This window comes from Lepidochelys kempii, chromosome 1 (genome assembly GCF_965140285.1).
Source record: "Lepidochelys kempii isolate rLepKem1 chromosome 1, rLepKem1.hap1, whole genome shotgun sequence".
NCBI classification, from domain to species: domain Eukaryota; kingdom Metazoa; phylum Chordata; order Testudines; family Cheloniidae; genus Lepidochelys; species Lepidochelys kempii.
Genome location: NC_136380.1, coordinates 250,295,842 through 250,311,968, shown reverse-complemented (window position 1 = coordinate 250,311,968; position 16,127 = coordinate 250,295,842). Strand labels below are relative to the sequence as shown.

General features: G+C 40.9%; 1 protein-coding gene across 7 annotated transcripts in view; it reads left to right on the top strand.

Moving 5' to 3' along the window:
* The window catches only part of KIAA1549 (KIAA1549 ortholog), a 221,147-nt gene that overhangs the window by 153,305 nt on the left and 51,715 nt on the right, over nucleotides 1–16,127 (top strand). For all 7 annotated transcript variants that reach the window (XR_012156097.2, XR_013634976.1, XM_073322875.2 and 4 more), the window contains 2 exons: nucleotides 2,595–2,772; nucleotides 7,536–7,720. Coding sequence is in view for 5 of the 7 variants with exons in the window: in XM_073322875.2 (XP_073178976.2) it covers nucleotides 2,595–2,772; nucleotides 7,536–7,720 (363 nt within the window). In the remaining 2 variants the exon portion in view is untranslated. The remainder of the gene's footprint in view (nucleotides 1–2,594; nucleotides 2,773–7,535; nucleotides 7,721–16,127) is intronic.

Sequence of the window (16,127 nt, the reverse complement as noted above, 5' to 3'; positions counted from 1 at the left end):
TCTCTGGCCTGGACAGCATCCTGGTGTTGAGCCCCACATGGGACTCCTACTGCACTGAGCTGGGCTTGGAGCAACCCGCCATAGTCACTACCGCCAGCTGGAGGTCAGTGCCCGCTCACCCATGCACAGAGACAGCAGCTGGGCAGCCTGCTCTGCTTCCACCTCAGATGAGCTCCAGGTGAGAGGCGCCCAGGGCACAGAGCTGCTGTGTGCCACACGCCAGGCTCGCTGCCCCCTGGACTGCAGCGCAGTGGCCCGGAGGAGGATATACTGCTGACCATGAGCTGTTTCGTTGGCCCAGCTCAGGCAAGGCTTAAAGTAGGCAGAGTCGCACGGGGTCACAGTCCTGGCAAAAAAGAATTAAAAGTGGAATCGGGTCACAAAGGGGTGCACTTTTAAGTGCTGCCCTACCAACTGCATGAACATTTATTTCAGCTGGAATTATCAAAGAGCCACCCCCACCATACATTCTTTTTCCAGGTTAATCCCCCCCCCCTCACCCTTCCAGTGTTATATATCATGGGCAATGACATTTTATATTGTGTGGTTGCAGCCCACGTAACACATAGAGAACTGCATATGCAGCTCACAGTGGTAAATAGGTTGAGAACCACTGAGTTATAGACAGCTCCTCAGCTGGCAGAAGGGTTGAAGGAGAGTGGGAGGGTGAGATCCTCCCATCTTTTTCCAATCTTTGTACTGAAAAGAAATTTGTCTTGTTTGTGTGTCAGTGTGTGAAATCTAAAGTGTATATTCATGATATAATTGCATCAGAGTCCAATAACACTGTTACGATAAAGGATCTGTCAATTATTTCATCATAAACTTGATGTTCTGAGATGGAATGTTACAGCTAATACAACTGGTGTGAACTGGAATATTGCACTGCACTCCCTAATAACAATTTGAGTGTTGGAAACTGGGGAGGGGAGAGTAGTTGGCTTTGCTTTCATAAGCCCTGATCCTGCAAACACTGATGCATGTGCTTAACTTTAAACATGTGCACAAATGGTTGGAGGAATGGGACTCGAAATCATCAGTTGAATGAATTCCTTATTAGAAGATAATTCTGTGAGAGAACAATACCATTGCCCTACTGTTATGATTCTTTCCATATCGCATTACCTTGGTTCAGCCTTCCATAGAATCATTCCCAGCATTTATTTCACCTACTTTTAAACTGAATGCACCATATAAATGGTTAATCTAAAAACGGTTAAAGTGTATTAGATTTAATTTTACAAGAACAGAGTATTGAGGGTTCTCATCTACAATTTAAATGTTCATTCATGAGAAGGTGTCTACAGGGCTGCCTCAGAGAACACATATTTTTGATTAATGGCATTAAAGTTGCACTGAAGGAATGGCTTCTTAGTGTGTCTTGTAAATTCTTGGCTTCTTGTAGGAAGGTTCGGTGCTCTAGTTGTGAACAAGCAAAATGATTCATTTGGAGCAAATAGAAAGCCTTCCTATACATATGGGTAACATCAACACAGTTTGGGTCTAAGTCAAGTAAATGAAGTCAAAAACAATAAAGTGAAGCCAAAATAGGTGCTTTGGGAAGGGCAAGTGAAATCAAACCATAAGGGAAATCAAACCCACGAACTCATAAAGTATTACAAATTCCTGACATCACTTTCCAACTGCATGGTAAAATTTAGCTGGGAATTAACTTCTTTATTTGGCACAAATCTGAATCGCTAGAAGTCACTCCTACTCCCATCCCACACCCAGAAATCTGTGTTACAGCGATACCAAAGTTGTTCAAGCCAAGAACTTCAGCTTTGTGCTTGAGCGGTTGTGTTTTGCAAAGGGTTAGTTCACCGTAAATAATTGCCTCCTCAGCCACCAGGCAGTCATGTCTATAGATTTTTCCCTTTCCTGCAGCACTTGAATGTTGGCCTGTGTAATTAAGGGCACTGATTTAACACTGCATTGATGTAATCATCCACTGGAATAGATGGAGTTTTCTCTTAATAATGAATTGTGATTATTATTCCGTTATTATTACTTATGAGGTGATGTCTTGAGTTTTACTTTGGGAGCAAATTATTATGGATTAATGATAAACACCTAACAGTCAGTTTTTGATGTCCTCACTTCCTCAGTATTAACTAGAGTGCTGCTAAAATCAGGGATATTTGCATGCTTAGAAGTAGTGTAGAATTAGGTCTTATATTGTCTCTTTAGTACTCTCACAGTCTTGGAGTTGTTTACACAACATGTCTTTCTGCTGGGTTTCTCTGTATACTGTCCATTTCCAGGTTTCGCAGTGAGCATTTAGTGGGGTACCATGTGTTCTGGCGTGCCTGGTCTGATGGATATTAAGATTTCACCTTAGCGGCAACATGTTTTCTCACCGTGATCTAATTTGGGGCCTTTTGCTCTTGCATCATCAGGGGTTAGTGACAGTGGCAATTCAAAGAGAAGCACTGATTCTCCCTAGGTAAAGCTGTTCTCATTGCCTTTCTTTTTGAGTGCAAACCCATAAGCATAGAAGTGTGTGAGGAAAGGGTTAAAAGATGAAATATGGGAGAACCTTGGAGGAAAAAAAAATTTTATTTGAAGTTTAAAACATTCCTGTATCTCTTCAGATTGTCAATGTGTCACGGCTAGTGGGTGCTGATAACCCTGTAGAACTGATCTATTTTGTGGAAGATCAAACTGGAGAGAGGCTCAGCGCTGTAAAGTCTTCAGATCTGATTAACAGAGTTGACATCCAGAGAGCCGCTATCATTCTTGGATACCGCATTCAAGGCGCAGTTGCACAACGTAAGTCCCACCAACTCTGCATCACTGTACCACTGAAAAGAAAGGAGAAACATGACCCTAGTTATGGAAATCTGGAGACTTGCCCAAAGCAAACTGTAATACGTATTATATCATGTCTGTAATGCATTAGAACTGTCTGTGCGATGCCTGTTCTGTGTCCACCAGCCAGAAACGGGACTTTTGAGGCCCTTTGTGCTGCTCCAGCCCCTTTAAGCACCGTGAAGGAGCTGGAGCAGGGGTGAGGCTCTCACCCGTGAATTTACAAAAAATGGAGGGTAATGGGGAAAAAGTATACTTGTGGGATGGAATATTCCATCTATGTGAAATATGCAAGTCTACACAATTTAAATATTACTCTTTTTACAACTCCCTACCCCCCAAAAAAGCAAAAAAAGAGAGCCACTTTTTCCTTGTGAGTGAAAGATGCAGTTACTGTGGGGAAGGGGTTGTTTGGATCATAACAGCTGGGAGGCATAACTTGTGGCTTCTTTTCCTTGATTGAATGTCATAGATCTCATCTTTATTTACTGATCTATTAGTGATGTGTCTGTAGTTTGATCTTGTCATTACCTGTTAATAAGATTTCATTAACTAGATGTGCATGAACATTAGTATAGGAGATCCCTAGCATGCCAACTCAATGAGAGTTGTGAGGCGGGAATGTGAAATGGAAAATATTTACAGCCAAGTGAAGCTAAGGTGCCATATAAGAATTACTCTAAACTGTGCACCCTGGTGTGGGGGGAAGGTTTAAAATCTATAACATTTGTAATATAAACAATATAATATCTCTGACTAGATTTAAATCCATAATTAACTTCATTTTTTTTTCAGTGTAGGCAACACATAGAAACATAGGACACAGGACTGGAAGAGGTCTCCTGGATCATGCAGTCCAGTCACCTCCTATCTCAAGCAACCACGTCTCATAATCCAGTTCATAAATTTAGCAAACTCCATTTAAAACTAGTTAGGTTGTTTGCCCTGAGTACTCCTACTGGTACACAAGACTTTGCTGTATGTAGATGAGAAGTGAGTGACACGAAAGCACAAAGTCTTTTTGCTTTGGTAGCAATAGCTAGAATAGTCAGATATAATACAGCATATGTCTGATCTACAAAGTCACTTGCAGAAAGATTTTTATGGAAAAAATGTATATGCCCAGTGAGGTAGTTATTATGAAAATATTAATGATTGGTTCACGCATGATTTTAAAATATTATTTTCCCTCTAGTTTAGTAGTTTAGGTAGCTCAGTTACCTTTTAAGCTTATGCTCTATATTTACTAATGTAGTGTAATATTTGTTTGGGAAATATTCACGAAGTTGTAAGGATAAACCAGTTTTGGGATGTTATTTAAGAACATAAGAACGGCCATACGGGGTCAAACCAAAGGTCCGTCTAGCCCCGTATGCTGTCTTCTGACAGTGGCCAATGCCAGGTGCCCCAGAGGGAATGAAGAGAACAGGTAATCATCAAGTGATCCATTCCCTGTCACCCATTCCCAGTTTCTGGCAAAGAGACTAGGGATATCATCCCTGTCCATCCTGGCTAATAACCATTGATGGACCTATCCTCTGTGAACTTATCTAGTTCTTTTTTTAACCCTGTTATAGTCTTGGCCTTCACAACATCTTCTGGCAAGGAGTTCTACAGATTGACTGTGTGTTATGTGAAAAAATACTTTCTTTTGTTTCTTTTAAACCTGCTGCCTATTCATTTCATTTGATGACCCCAAGCTCTTGTGTTATGAGACGGAGTAAATAACACTTCCTTATTTACTTTCTCCACATCGGTCATGATTTTATAGACCTCTATCATATCCCCCCCTTAGTAGTCTCTCTTACAAGCTGAAAAGTCCCAGTTTTATTAATCTCTCCTCATATGGAAGCCGTTCCACAGCCCTCATCATTTTTGTTGCCATTTTCTGAACCTTTTCCAATTCTAATATATGTTTTTTGAGATGAGGCAACCACATCTGCACGCAGTATTCAAGATGTGGGGGTACCATGGATTTATATAGAGGCAATATGATATGTTCTATCCTATTATCTATTCCTTTCTTAATTATTCTCAACATTTGGTTCACTTTTTTGACTGCTGCTGTACATTGAGTGGATGTTTTTAAAGAACTATCCACAAGGACTCCAAGATCTCTTCCTTGAGTGGTAACTGCTAATTTAGACCCCATCGTTTTATATGTATAGTTGGGATTATGTTTTCCAATGTGCATTACTTTGCATTTATCAACATTGTATTTAATCTGCCATTTTCTTGCCCAGTCAGCCAGTTTTTGTGAGATCCTTTTGTAGCTCTTCTCTGTCTGCTTGGGATTTAACTATCTTGAGTAGTTTTGTATCATCTGCAAATTTGCCCACCTCTCTGTTTACCTTTTTTTCCAGATCATTTATGAATATGTTGAATAGGACTGGGCCCTGTACAGACCACTGGGGAACACCATTACTTACCCTCTCCAGTCTGAAAACTGACCATTTATTCCTACCCTTTGTTTCCTATCTTTTAACCAGTTACCGATCCATGAGAGGATCTTTCCTCTTATCCCATGGCAGCTTACTTTGCTTAAGAGCCTTTGGTGAGGGACCTTGTCAAAGGCTTTCTGAAAGTCTGAGTACACTATATCTACTGGATCCCCCTTGTCTGCATGCTTGTTGCCCCCCTCGAAGAATTCTAGTAGATTGGCGAACCACGATTTTCGTTTACAAAAAACATGTTGACTCTTCCCCAATAAATTTGTTCTTTACTATAGTTCCAACCAGTTTGCCCAGTACTGAAGTCAGGTTTACTGGCCTGTAATTGCCAGGATTCTGGAGCCCTTTTTAAAAATTGGTGTCACATTAGCTATCGTCCAGTCATTTGGTACAGAAGCAGTTTTAAACAATCGGTTACAAACTACAGTTAGTAGTTCTGGAATTTCACATATGAGTTCCTTCAGAACTCTTGGATGAATACCATCTGGTCCTGGTGACTTATTACTGTTTATCAGTTTGTTCCAAAACTTGCTCTAATGTCACCTCAATCTGGGACAGTTCCTCAGATTTGTCACCTAAAAAAGAATGGCTCAGGTTTGGGAAACTCCCTCACATCCTCAACAGTGAAGACCGATGCAAAGAATTAATTAATGTAGTTCCTCTGCAATGGCCTTATCGTCCTGAGTGAGTCCTTTAGCATCTCAGTCATCCAGTGGCCCCACTGGTTGTTTAGCAGGCTTCCTGCTTCTGATGTACTTAAAAAAAAATTGCTATTACTTTTTGATTCTTTGGCTAGGCTGTTCTTCAAATTCTTTTTTGGCTTTTATGCTCCTTCCTATTTTCCTCACTAGCATTTAACTTCCACTTTTTAAAGCATGCCGTTTTGTCTCTCACTGCTTCTTTTACTTTGTTTTTTAGCCATGGGGGCATTTTTTTGATTTTCTTACTATGTTTTCTAATTTGGGGTATACATTTAAGTTGAGCCTCTATTATGGTGTCTTTAAAAAGTTTCTATGCAGCTTGCAGGGATTTCACTTTTGACACTGTACCTTTTAATTTATGCTTCACTATCTTCCTCATTTTTGTGTAGTCCCCATTTCTGAAGTAAAATGCGATGGTGTTGGGCTGCTATGGTGTTTTCCCGCTACAGGGAAGATGCTAATGGCTGTGTACATCCAAGTGTGTTTTTAAGTGTGTTCTCTTTTATCATTTTAAATGAAATTTCATTTCCAAATAATTAATTTTAAAAAGTTTGAAGATCATAAATCACAAATAAAAAGCATATATGTTATTTTTATGTTTTTGTCTCTCCTGTTGCTGTCAAAAGCCCACAGAAACCAAAGGAAAACTTAATAAACTGATAAAAACAGTGAAACCGACTATACTCCAAGTGGTATCAAATGTGCAAAGTAAACAAAAGGGAAAAAATCTGATAATTATTTTCCTCTAATCTCGTCCAGTTGTACCAACTAGAGTTACTTGTAAGAATAATACACAAAAATAAATTCACACAGAAATATTAATTTTAGTTTGAAAGTGCCCCTTTAAAAATTACAATTCTGACTGAAAATATTTTACCTGCTATTGTTTCAAGTAGTATCTATAATTACTGTAAATGAAATTGACTAGAATTAATTTTCTCTATTTCCAGTTTGTTTACTTTGTGCATAGTCAGTTTCCTTGTGTCCCCTTGTATAATTAGTTTCCTCCTTTGTTAGTAGGGATTTGCACATAATAACGGGAAAGAAAAACATTTAGTAAATAAACTGGGAAAATATGATTGCAGAACTCAGGGCTAGGTGTAATACTGTATGTGAAAATACTGTTTAACCTGTTTTTTGTAGGTGACTGGATTTCAAATTGACTGTGTCCCTTTTACAAAGTCAGTGTACAAGCAAGAATGCTAAAAGTTCTCCCACACTGTTCCATGTCAACTCAATTTATGGCTCCTCCTGAACAGAGAGGACTAATCATGTCAAAGGCTGTGATGGAAACCCATTTTCACTTGCAACTTAAGCACAGGTCTCCAGAATTGAAAGTAGGCTTTAAGACAATTGATCATTTGCTCCACACTTGTGTTTCCTGGCCAAGATGTACATTAAGTAATACGTTTATCACCTTGCCTATACGGCAGTCTGTTTCCTATAAATGTAGCTCTTTGCTAACAATTATGAGAGTATAGAAATGAATATCCCCTAAAGTGTCAACAGATAAAAAAAAAAATATAACTGTATAAAATTCTTGTCTCCCCACTACCCCCTTCTAACTCCGCAGCTGTGGATAAAGTGAAAGAGTCATCGTCCGAGTCTCAGAATAACAATCTGTGGATTATTGTTGGTGTGGCAGTCCCAGTGGCTGTGGTGCTGCTTATCATTATTATTTTATACTGGAAGCTCTGCCGAACAGACAAGTTGGAGTTTCAGCCAGACACCGTGAGCAATATCCAGCAGCGACAGAAGGTAAAAGGGGATGGGAAGATGTGTTGGGAGTAGTTAAGGTAACCTGAGCACTTGTGAATGCAACAGTCTAGGAAATATATGGTGTCGTTAGAGGAGAAGGTGAGACGCACCATGGCAGAGGCTTCCTGCAATCTGGAAAAAAAAAAGTGGAACTGCTATGAATTACACAATAATATAAATCCCAAAAACTCAGTGGTTCCCATTGCTTTTCCTTTGCTTGTTGTATTATCTAATGCTGTGTCACACCCCTAGGATCTGTCTTCCCGTTGGGGAAACCTAGGTGACGAGGTTGAAAGAAACTTGCCTGCATCATTTTAATCCATCTTCTTACCTTTATTCCTTGTGAGAAAGATGCTGTATTATTCCTTCTAGATGCAAGAAATTCTCTAACTTTGTCTGGATCGTCTCTGTGTCTTTTGAATACCTCATAAGCCAAACTGTTCCACTGCCCAATTGTCCCATTAATTCCTGGAAGTCAAGACTTATCTTAAGGCTCCTTCGACATAGGCTATTACAAATTTACTAAGTGTTTTGCAAGTATATTGCAAAAAGCATGTATTTTGTCCTCTTAACTTTCTAACTTGCCTTTACAAGTAGATTTAGCTTCCGGAAATGGCAGCTAAAACCTTTTATCCCTCCCACCAATCGTGTACAATTTGTCTTATCACAAATAACATAGTACATGCATATAATGAAATCTTATAACCTGGGCTGTGTAATGGGTCTGTTCTTGGACATTTTCGTTGCTGTGCAGTTCTGTATGGCTGTGTGTGTGTATGTATACAGAGATGTGTGTGTGCTCTACTGAGTGGAATATATCAGACTTTGGTCATTTCAGTTCTCTGTGCTGACAGAACTCTTCCTTTAACTTCCTGGAGAGAGAATCTTTTGTTTTTTGGAGCTGATATACTGAGCTCACTCAATATTGATAGAAATATGCAGTTGGTTAACAACTTAAAGCTCTGTCTACATTGCAACCAGAGGTTTAATGTGTAGCTTTTGTAGATGTACCTGCACTATCTTTAATCTAGCTAGTTAACTACAAATAACAGTGATGCCCTGGTGCCACAAGCTTCAGTGCAGGTTGTATAATCCCACCTGGTCCCCCGGGTAGATACAGGCATTGGTAGGCATGAGGTAGCCTGTGCTGCAGTGTTCTCATCGCTATTTTTAGTGAACTACCTAAATTAAAGATAGCATGGGTGTGTCTACATGAGCTGAAGATTACACCCCTACTTGCAGCATAGATGTAGCCTGAGTATTCAGCCACAAATTTTTATGTGGTATGTGCAACATTTCCCTCCACAAGTTTATGTGGGGCAAGGCATTGTCTGGCCTTGCTGTGTTTCCCAGAAGTGGGGAAAGGTTTGGAAATGTAAAAAAAACAAAAAAGCAAAAACCCCCACCCAAAACAACCACTTTGCTTTGACTCAGTACTGATTCACAGGGAAGCATGCTGCCTGGTGAATCGCAAACCTCACTTTCTCTGGAAGCCCAAAGTGGTTTTTGGAGGTATTCCACCCAAGCATTAAGCAAAGCAAACCATATGTCAACCCCAGTCCTGCACTGGGATCTTCTAGAGCAAACCCTTGCATCTGTGTGCTGCCCCCTGCAAGTGAGCAGGTCTCAACATGGGCTCTGGGGTCCCTGCTTAGTAGGTCCTGATGCAGGCCTGGGGCTTGAGATTGAACAAGATCAGAGCTTCGGGTATTATAGCTAAAGTCATGGAGGGCTAGGCCATGGATGGCTCACCAAAGGCTCTTACGTAAATTAAGTTGTCATGGGTAAGAGGGAAGATCCTTTCATGGATTGAGAACTGGTTAAAAGACAGGAAACAAAGGGTAGGAATAAATGGTAAATTTTCAGAATGGAGGCGGTAACTAGTGGTGTTCCCCAAGGGTCAGTCCTAGGACCAATCCTATTCAACTTATCCATAAATGATCTGGAGAAAGGGATAAACAGCAAGGTGGCAAAGTTTGCAGATGGTACTAAACTGCTCAAGATAGTTAAGAGCAAAGCAGACTGTGAAGAACTTCAGAAAGATCTCACAAAACTAAGTGATTGGGCAACAAAATGGCAAATGAAATTTCACGTGCATAAATGTAAAGCAATGCACATTGGAAAAAAATAACCCCAACTATACATATATTATGATGTGGGTTAATTTAACTACAACTAATCAGGAGAAAGATCTTGGAGTCATTGTGGATAGTTCTCTGAAGACGTCCACATACTGTGCGGTGGCGGTCAAAAAAGGAAATGGGATGTTCGGAATCATTAAAAAAGGGATAGAGAATAAGATGGAGAATATCTTATTGCCCTTTTATAAAGCCATGGTACGCCCACATCTTGAATCCTGTGTACAGATGTGGTCCCCTCATCTCAGAAAAGATATATATGGTATTAGAAAAGGTTCAGAAAAGGGCAACTAAAATGATTCGGGGTTTGGAACGGGTCCCATATGGGGAGAGATTAAAGAGGCTAGGACTTTTCAGCATGGAAAAGAGGAGACTAAGAGGGGATATGATAGAGGTACATAAAATCATGAGTGGTGTGGAGAAAGTGAATAAGGAAAAGTTATGTTCTCATAATATAAGAACTAGGGGCCACCAAATAAAATTAATGGGTAGCAGGTTTAAAACAAATAAAAGGAAGTTCTTCTTCACTCAGCGCACAGTCAACCTGTGGAACTCCTTACCTGAGGAGGTTTTGAAGGCTAGGACTATAACAGGGTTTAAAAGAGAACTGGATAAATTCATGGAGGTTAAGTCCATTAATGGCTATTAGCCAGGATGGGTAAGGAATGGTGTCCCTAGCCTCTGTTCGTCAGAGAGTGGAGATGGATGGCAGGAGAGAGATCACTAGATCATTACCTGTTAGGTTCACTCCCTCTGGGGCACCTGGCATTGGCCACTGTCGGTAGACAGAATACTGGGCTGGATGGACCTTTGGTCTGACCCAGTATGGCCGTTCTTATGGTGAGGAATTTGATAGTGTATTTTTTATGCTAAACTGCCTAAAGCTGTATTTTCATAAAAAACACATTAGTACAAAGACAAAACTAGTATGGCATCCTCCTTTTTCTTTGTACTTACTGAACAAAACTGAGGAGGACATGGCAGTGTGTCTGAAATACTTGTTCGGGCTAAACTCCTGCTTTCTCTTGCCAGGGACATTAGTACAGTATTACTACAGTTATGTTCAGCGTACTGTCACCTCATGTTCAGTCAAACAGTTTCCTCTCTAAAAGTCTTGGAAAAGGTGAGAGAAGTAGAAAGTGGCTGCACTTTGTAAAGCAGCAAGAATAAATCAATAGCAGCTCCCACTTATCTTGCCATTGTAGATTCAGTTGCAGAATCAAGGTCAACAAGTGAAACCTTACATGAACTTTCATTTTACCCTGGCTGTGGTAATATTTAATTCAGCGTTTGATTGGAATAATACTTAATCCTGAATAGGAGTTGAAAATTAATTTGAGATTTGGCATGTAGTGAAGGATAATACTTTTGATAGGGTTGCGGGGGGTTGTTTTGTTTGGAGGAAGTGTTTAAAAATAAACTTAACAGTGATAAATAGTATTATTATTTATTTGTTAAGCACTGATAATATGCGAAGGTCTGTGCTATATAATAAATGAAGGAAGACACAGTCCCTTCCTCAAGAGGATTAAAATTGAAGTAGGTAGGCAATGATCAGCTATGAAGGCACTGGAGGGACTTAAAGGGTGGTTGATAATTTAGGTTAAATTAACCCCAATGTTGATGTCTTTGTGCAAGGCATCTCTGCAGTGAGGTGACTTTCACCACTAGCATGTATGAAAAGTGTCTATTAAATCTGTGTCCCAAGAGAGGAATCTGTAACCTCAGTGCACTCTTGAATCCTCCAAATCCTCCGTTTTCTTTTGTCTCAAGCAGAGATAAGAGAAGCAGTCTCTTTGACCCACAGACCAGAAACAGCTTAGGTAGTATCTACTTTGTTTTGGAAATATCTGGACTCTATACTCAGTTTGTCCTTTCCTTCGCTGTTTCCATTGTACTTTCCATTTTAGTCACTAGAAAGTCAAAAATCTTGAATTTTTTGTTCAAGTCTTGCTTCAGACTTGTCTAGAAAGCCTGCAAGATTACCCCGATAATACATTTTCTAATGCTTTGCTGAGCCTATATTAAATGTTGCACATGATCGGTCTTTAACTACTTACAGAATTTGTTCCCAGAAGAGCTTCCCAGTAGCGTTTTGCTCCTTTCCCCCCAGTGCTGAGCCATGGACAAAGGAAACGATCCTGCCCCTGTGCTGATCGTGAACAACAAATCTGATTCTTCCCAGCCCCATAGCACTAAAATTAGGCTTTACAAAGCTATATTACATTACATTTGGTGCAAGGGTTTAGATGAGAAACCAGTATCAAAACTAGAATTGTTTGGACCCTCCTTAAATTGGTAGATTATGAAGTAATCAGAGCAGTTCTGTTTATTACCGGTAAAGCCACTAGGTTAAGCACTATTTCTCTCCTTCTGATCATCCAAAAATTGATTAATGAAACCTGATCTGCTCTGGATGCCCATTTTACTTTGCTTGTCAATTTGCCTAAGCTGTTCAAGCTTCCAGCTGATAAAACCAAATTCTACACTATGGTTCCAAGGTGATTTCAGCTGTTGCCAATTATTCAGGAAAAAGTTCTTCTCTGACTGAAGGTAATCAGTATCACCCATAGAGGCGTCCTGGATAAGTATATTGATTTATTTACAAGATCTTGTAAGTTCTCTTACAGCTATTTGGCACTTTGTATCCACTGGCTTTACAGCTATGGCTTTGACTGAACGGCATGTGCAATTCCTCCACCTTCACCAGAAGACCACATCTAAAAGTCCAGAGGTGACTTTCCACCTTTCAAGGCACCAGAACCAATTCTGTGCCTTGCTCTGCTCCATTTGTGCCCTCAGGTGCCTCAAAGGCAGCAGAGAAGGGCCACATCTCCCTTGATATGGATTTTGCCAGAGGGCATAGAACATACCCAACCCTGCCTGCAGTTCGCAACATGGGATATGTCAGGTTGGGGAAGGAGACATGGCCAGAGCACACTGTGTTTCTGCTGTTCCTAGCTAATGTGCAGTCCCTTGGGGGAACTGTTGCCAGCTGGCAGAGGTGCTTCTTTAATGTGCACCAAGGCTGATAGCTGGGACCAGGGGCACTTGAACAATTTGTATAGTGGGGGTGCTGAGAGCCATTGAAGCAAACTTTAAACCCTGGATATGATGGAACCCATTTCAAGCCCAGGGATGCAGCAACACCCCGAGCACCCCTAGCTCCAGCACCTACAGCTGGACGAGTATTCCTTATGCTCCCTGCTTTGCCAGGAATCTGACTGTGTCTGTATATATCTGCAAAGAGTACTTTTTCAAGCAGGGACACCTATTAAGTCAAAGCACACTGGGGAACTTTACACAAAGTAAAACTATTTCCCCCTGTTTATTTCCCCCCCACATACACACACACACACACACTGTTTCTCACACGTTCTTGTCAACTGCTGGAAATGGCCCACCTTGATTATCACTACAAAAGGGTTTTGTTTTTTTTTCTCTCCTGCTGGTAATAGCTCACCTTACCTGATCACTCTGGTTACAGTGTGTATGGTAACACCCATTGTTTCATGTTCTTTGTGTATATAAAATCTCCCCACTGTATTTTCCACTGCATGCATCCGATGAAGTGAGCTGTAGCTCACGAAAGCTTATGCTCAAATAAATTTGTTAGTTTCTAAGGTGCCACAAGTCCTCCTTTTCTTTTTGGGGACCTTTAGTGTGCAGTGGCAGGGTCCACATGGACATTTAGTGCCAGGCACACTGGAGCACTGTAGATTTAAACCCCAGCTTACCACGCACTAACGGTTCATCTGGACAGGCCCTGACAAGGTAGCAGATCAGATGATTGGTAGATATACATATTTCATAGTTGTGGGCTGGTCCAGGTATGAGTTCTATTTTTGAATTATTGTGTATTGAGTGCATAGAGCTTTATCACGGGCAATTTTAGTATGTTTAAGTATAAAAGATAAACTTTCTACTTCTATGAACTCAGGGCTGCCTTTGTTTATTGGGCTCAATAAAACCTCAACAGCAAGACGAAAAAGCAAGAAAATAAAAAATTTTAAAATGGAACTTCTCCTTTACACTCTCTCAAAGGGTCTTCAGCACATTTTCATATTGCTTGTAGAGACTATCGGCACTTCAGGGATGTAATGAAATGTGCTGTGTTCTGCCCCCAGTGCCCACATTATGAAAAGTTTTTTGTTTTGTTTTGTACAGTGTGGAAATGGCAATAAAAAGTGAAAAAATCTGTTCCATCTGAAAACTTTCAACCTGCTCTACTTGTGTCTTCTGTGAGGGGGGCAATATTCATGAGTGTTGCTGACTGATGGTTGCCTGTGAAATTGTTCTATAACTTAGGCAATTGCTGCTGTTTTGTAGATGCTGTTGCAGCTGCTATGGGTTTTCCAAGTCTCTTTTTTCCACTTCGAGATATTGCAGGAGCTTATCCATGCTCAGTATCAAGCCTCACTCATAATTAATGCCTTCAATGGAAGAAAAATACAGTTGTTCTTGGTTTTTGTGAAGTTTACTGAGGTTCACATTAAAACTGGAGAGGAAATACAGAAAGATTGGGGAGGGTGACATGAATCACTGAAAAGAAGCTTTCATAAAGAAGGTACTTCGGAATGGATGTTTGAGAGTTTCAAGGATAATAAAAACCTTGAGGTACAGCCCTGAAGTGGAACTTTTTGAGAGATTCCCCCTTCAGTAAGTTTTTGCACAGTATGGATTTAGGGTGGCCAGATACCCCGATATTCGGGGCTTTGTCTTATATAGGCGCCTATCTTGGCACCTATGTGAATTAGACATTCCAGGGTCAAATTTTTCAAAGGGAGCTAATTATGTGCCTGTGGTAAATTGCAGATGATACAATTTAGACTTCTAATTACCTGATTTGTAGACACAACCAAGATGTTGAAACATTTACATTCTATTATTTGTGTGTGCAGTTGATTGTACCCATCAGGACTTTTTGCTCCAAAAACATAAACCCCTCCTACATGATACGGTTCTGTGGTGACCTAGAATCCTATTTTCGACGTTTCCAACTCAAGGAATATTTCCAACACACCACTGAACAACATACTCACCCACAGAGACCTTCCTACCAACACTACAAAAAGAAGGATTCTGAGTGGACTCCTCCTGAAGGTCGAAACAACAGACTGGACTTCTACATAGAGTGCATCCGCCGACGTGCACAGGCTGAAATTGTGGAAAAGCAGCATCACTTGCCTCATAACCTCAGCCGTCAGAACACAACACCATCCACAGCCTCAGAAACAACTCTGACATCATAATCAAAAAGTCTGACAAAGGAGGTTCTGTTGTCGTCATGAATAGGTCGAAATATGAACAAGAGGCTGCTCGGCAGCTCTCCAACACCACATTCTACAAACCATTACCCTCTGATCCCAGTGCGGGGTTACCAAAAGAAACTACACCATCTGCTTAAGAAACTCCCTGAAAAAACACAAGAAGAAATCCGCACAGACACACCCCTGGAACCGCGACCAGGGGTATTCTATCTGCTACCCAAGATCCATAAACCTGGAAATCCTGGATGCCCCATCATCTCAGGCATTGGCACCCTGACAGCAGGATTGTCTGGCTATGTAGACTCCCTCCTCAGGCCCTACGTTACCACCACTCCTTGCTATCTTCGAGACACCACTGACTTCCTGAGGAAACTACAATCCATCGGTGATCTTCCAGAAAACACCATCCTAGCCACTATGGATGTAGAAGCCCTCTACACCAACATTCCACACAACGATGGACTACAAGCCATCAGGAACAGAATCCCCGATAATGTCACGGCAAACCTGGTGGCTGAACTTTGTGCCTTTGTCCTCACCCATATCTATTTCACATTTAGGGACAATGTATCCCTTCAAATCAGCGGCACTGCTATGGGAACCCGCATGGCCCCACAATATACCAACATTTTTATGGTGGACTTAGAACAATGGTTCCTCAGCTCTTGTCCCCTAATGTCCCTACTCTACTTGTGCTACACTGATGACATCTTCATCATCTGGACCCATGGAAAAGAAGCCCTTGAGGAATTCCACCATGATTTCAACAATTTCCATCCCACCTCAGCCTGGACCAGTCCATACAAGAGATCCACTTTCTGGACACTACGGTGCTAATAAGCGATGGTCACATAAACACCACCCTATACCGGAAACCTACTGACCACCATACTTACCTATATGTCTCCAGCTTTCATCCAGACCACACCACACGATCCATTGTCTACAGCCAAGCTCTACGATACAACCGCATTTGCTCCAACCCCTCAGACAGAGACA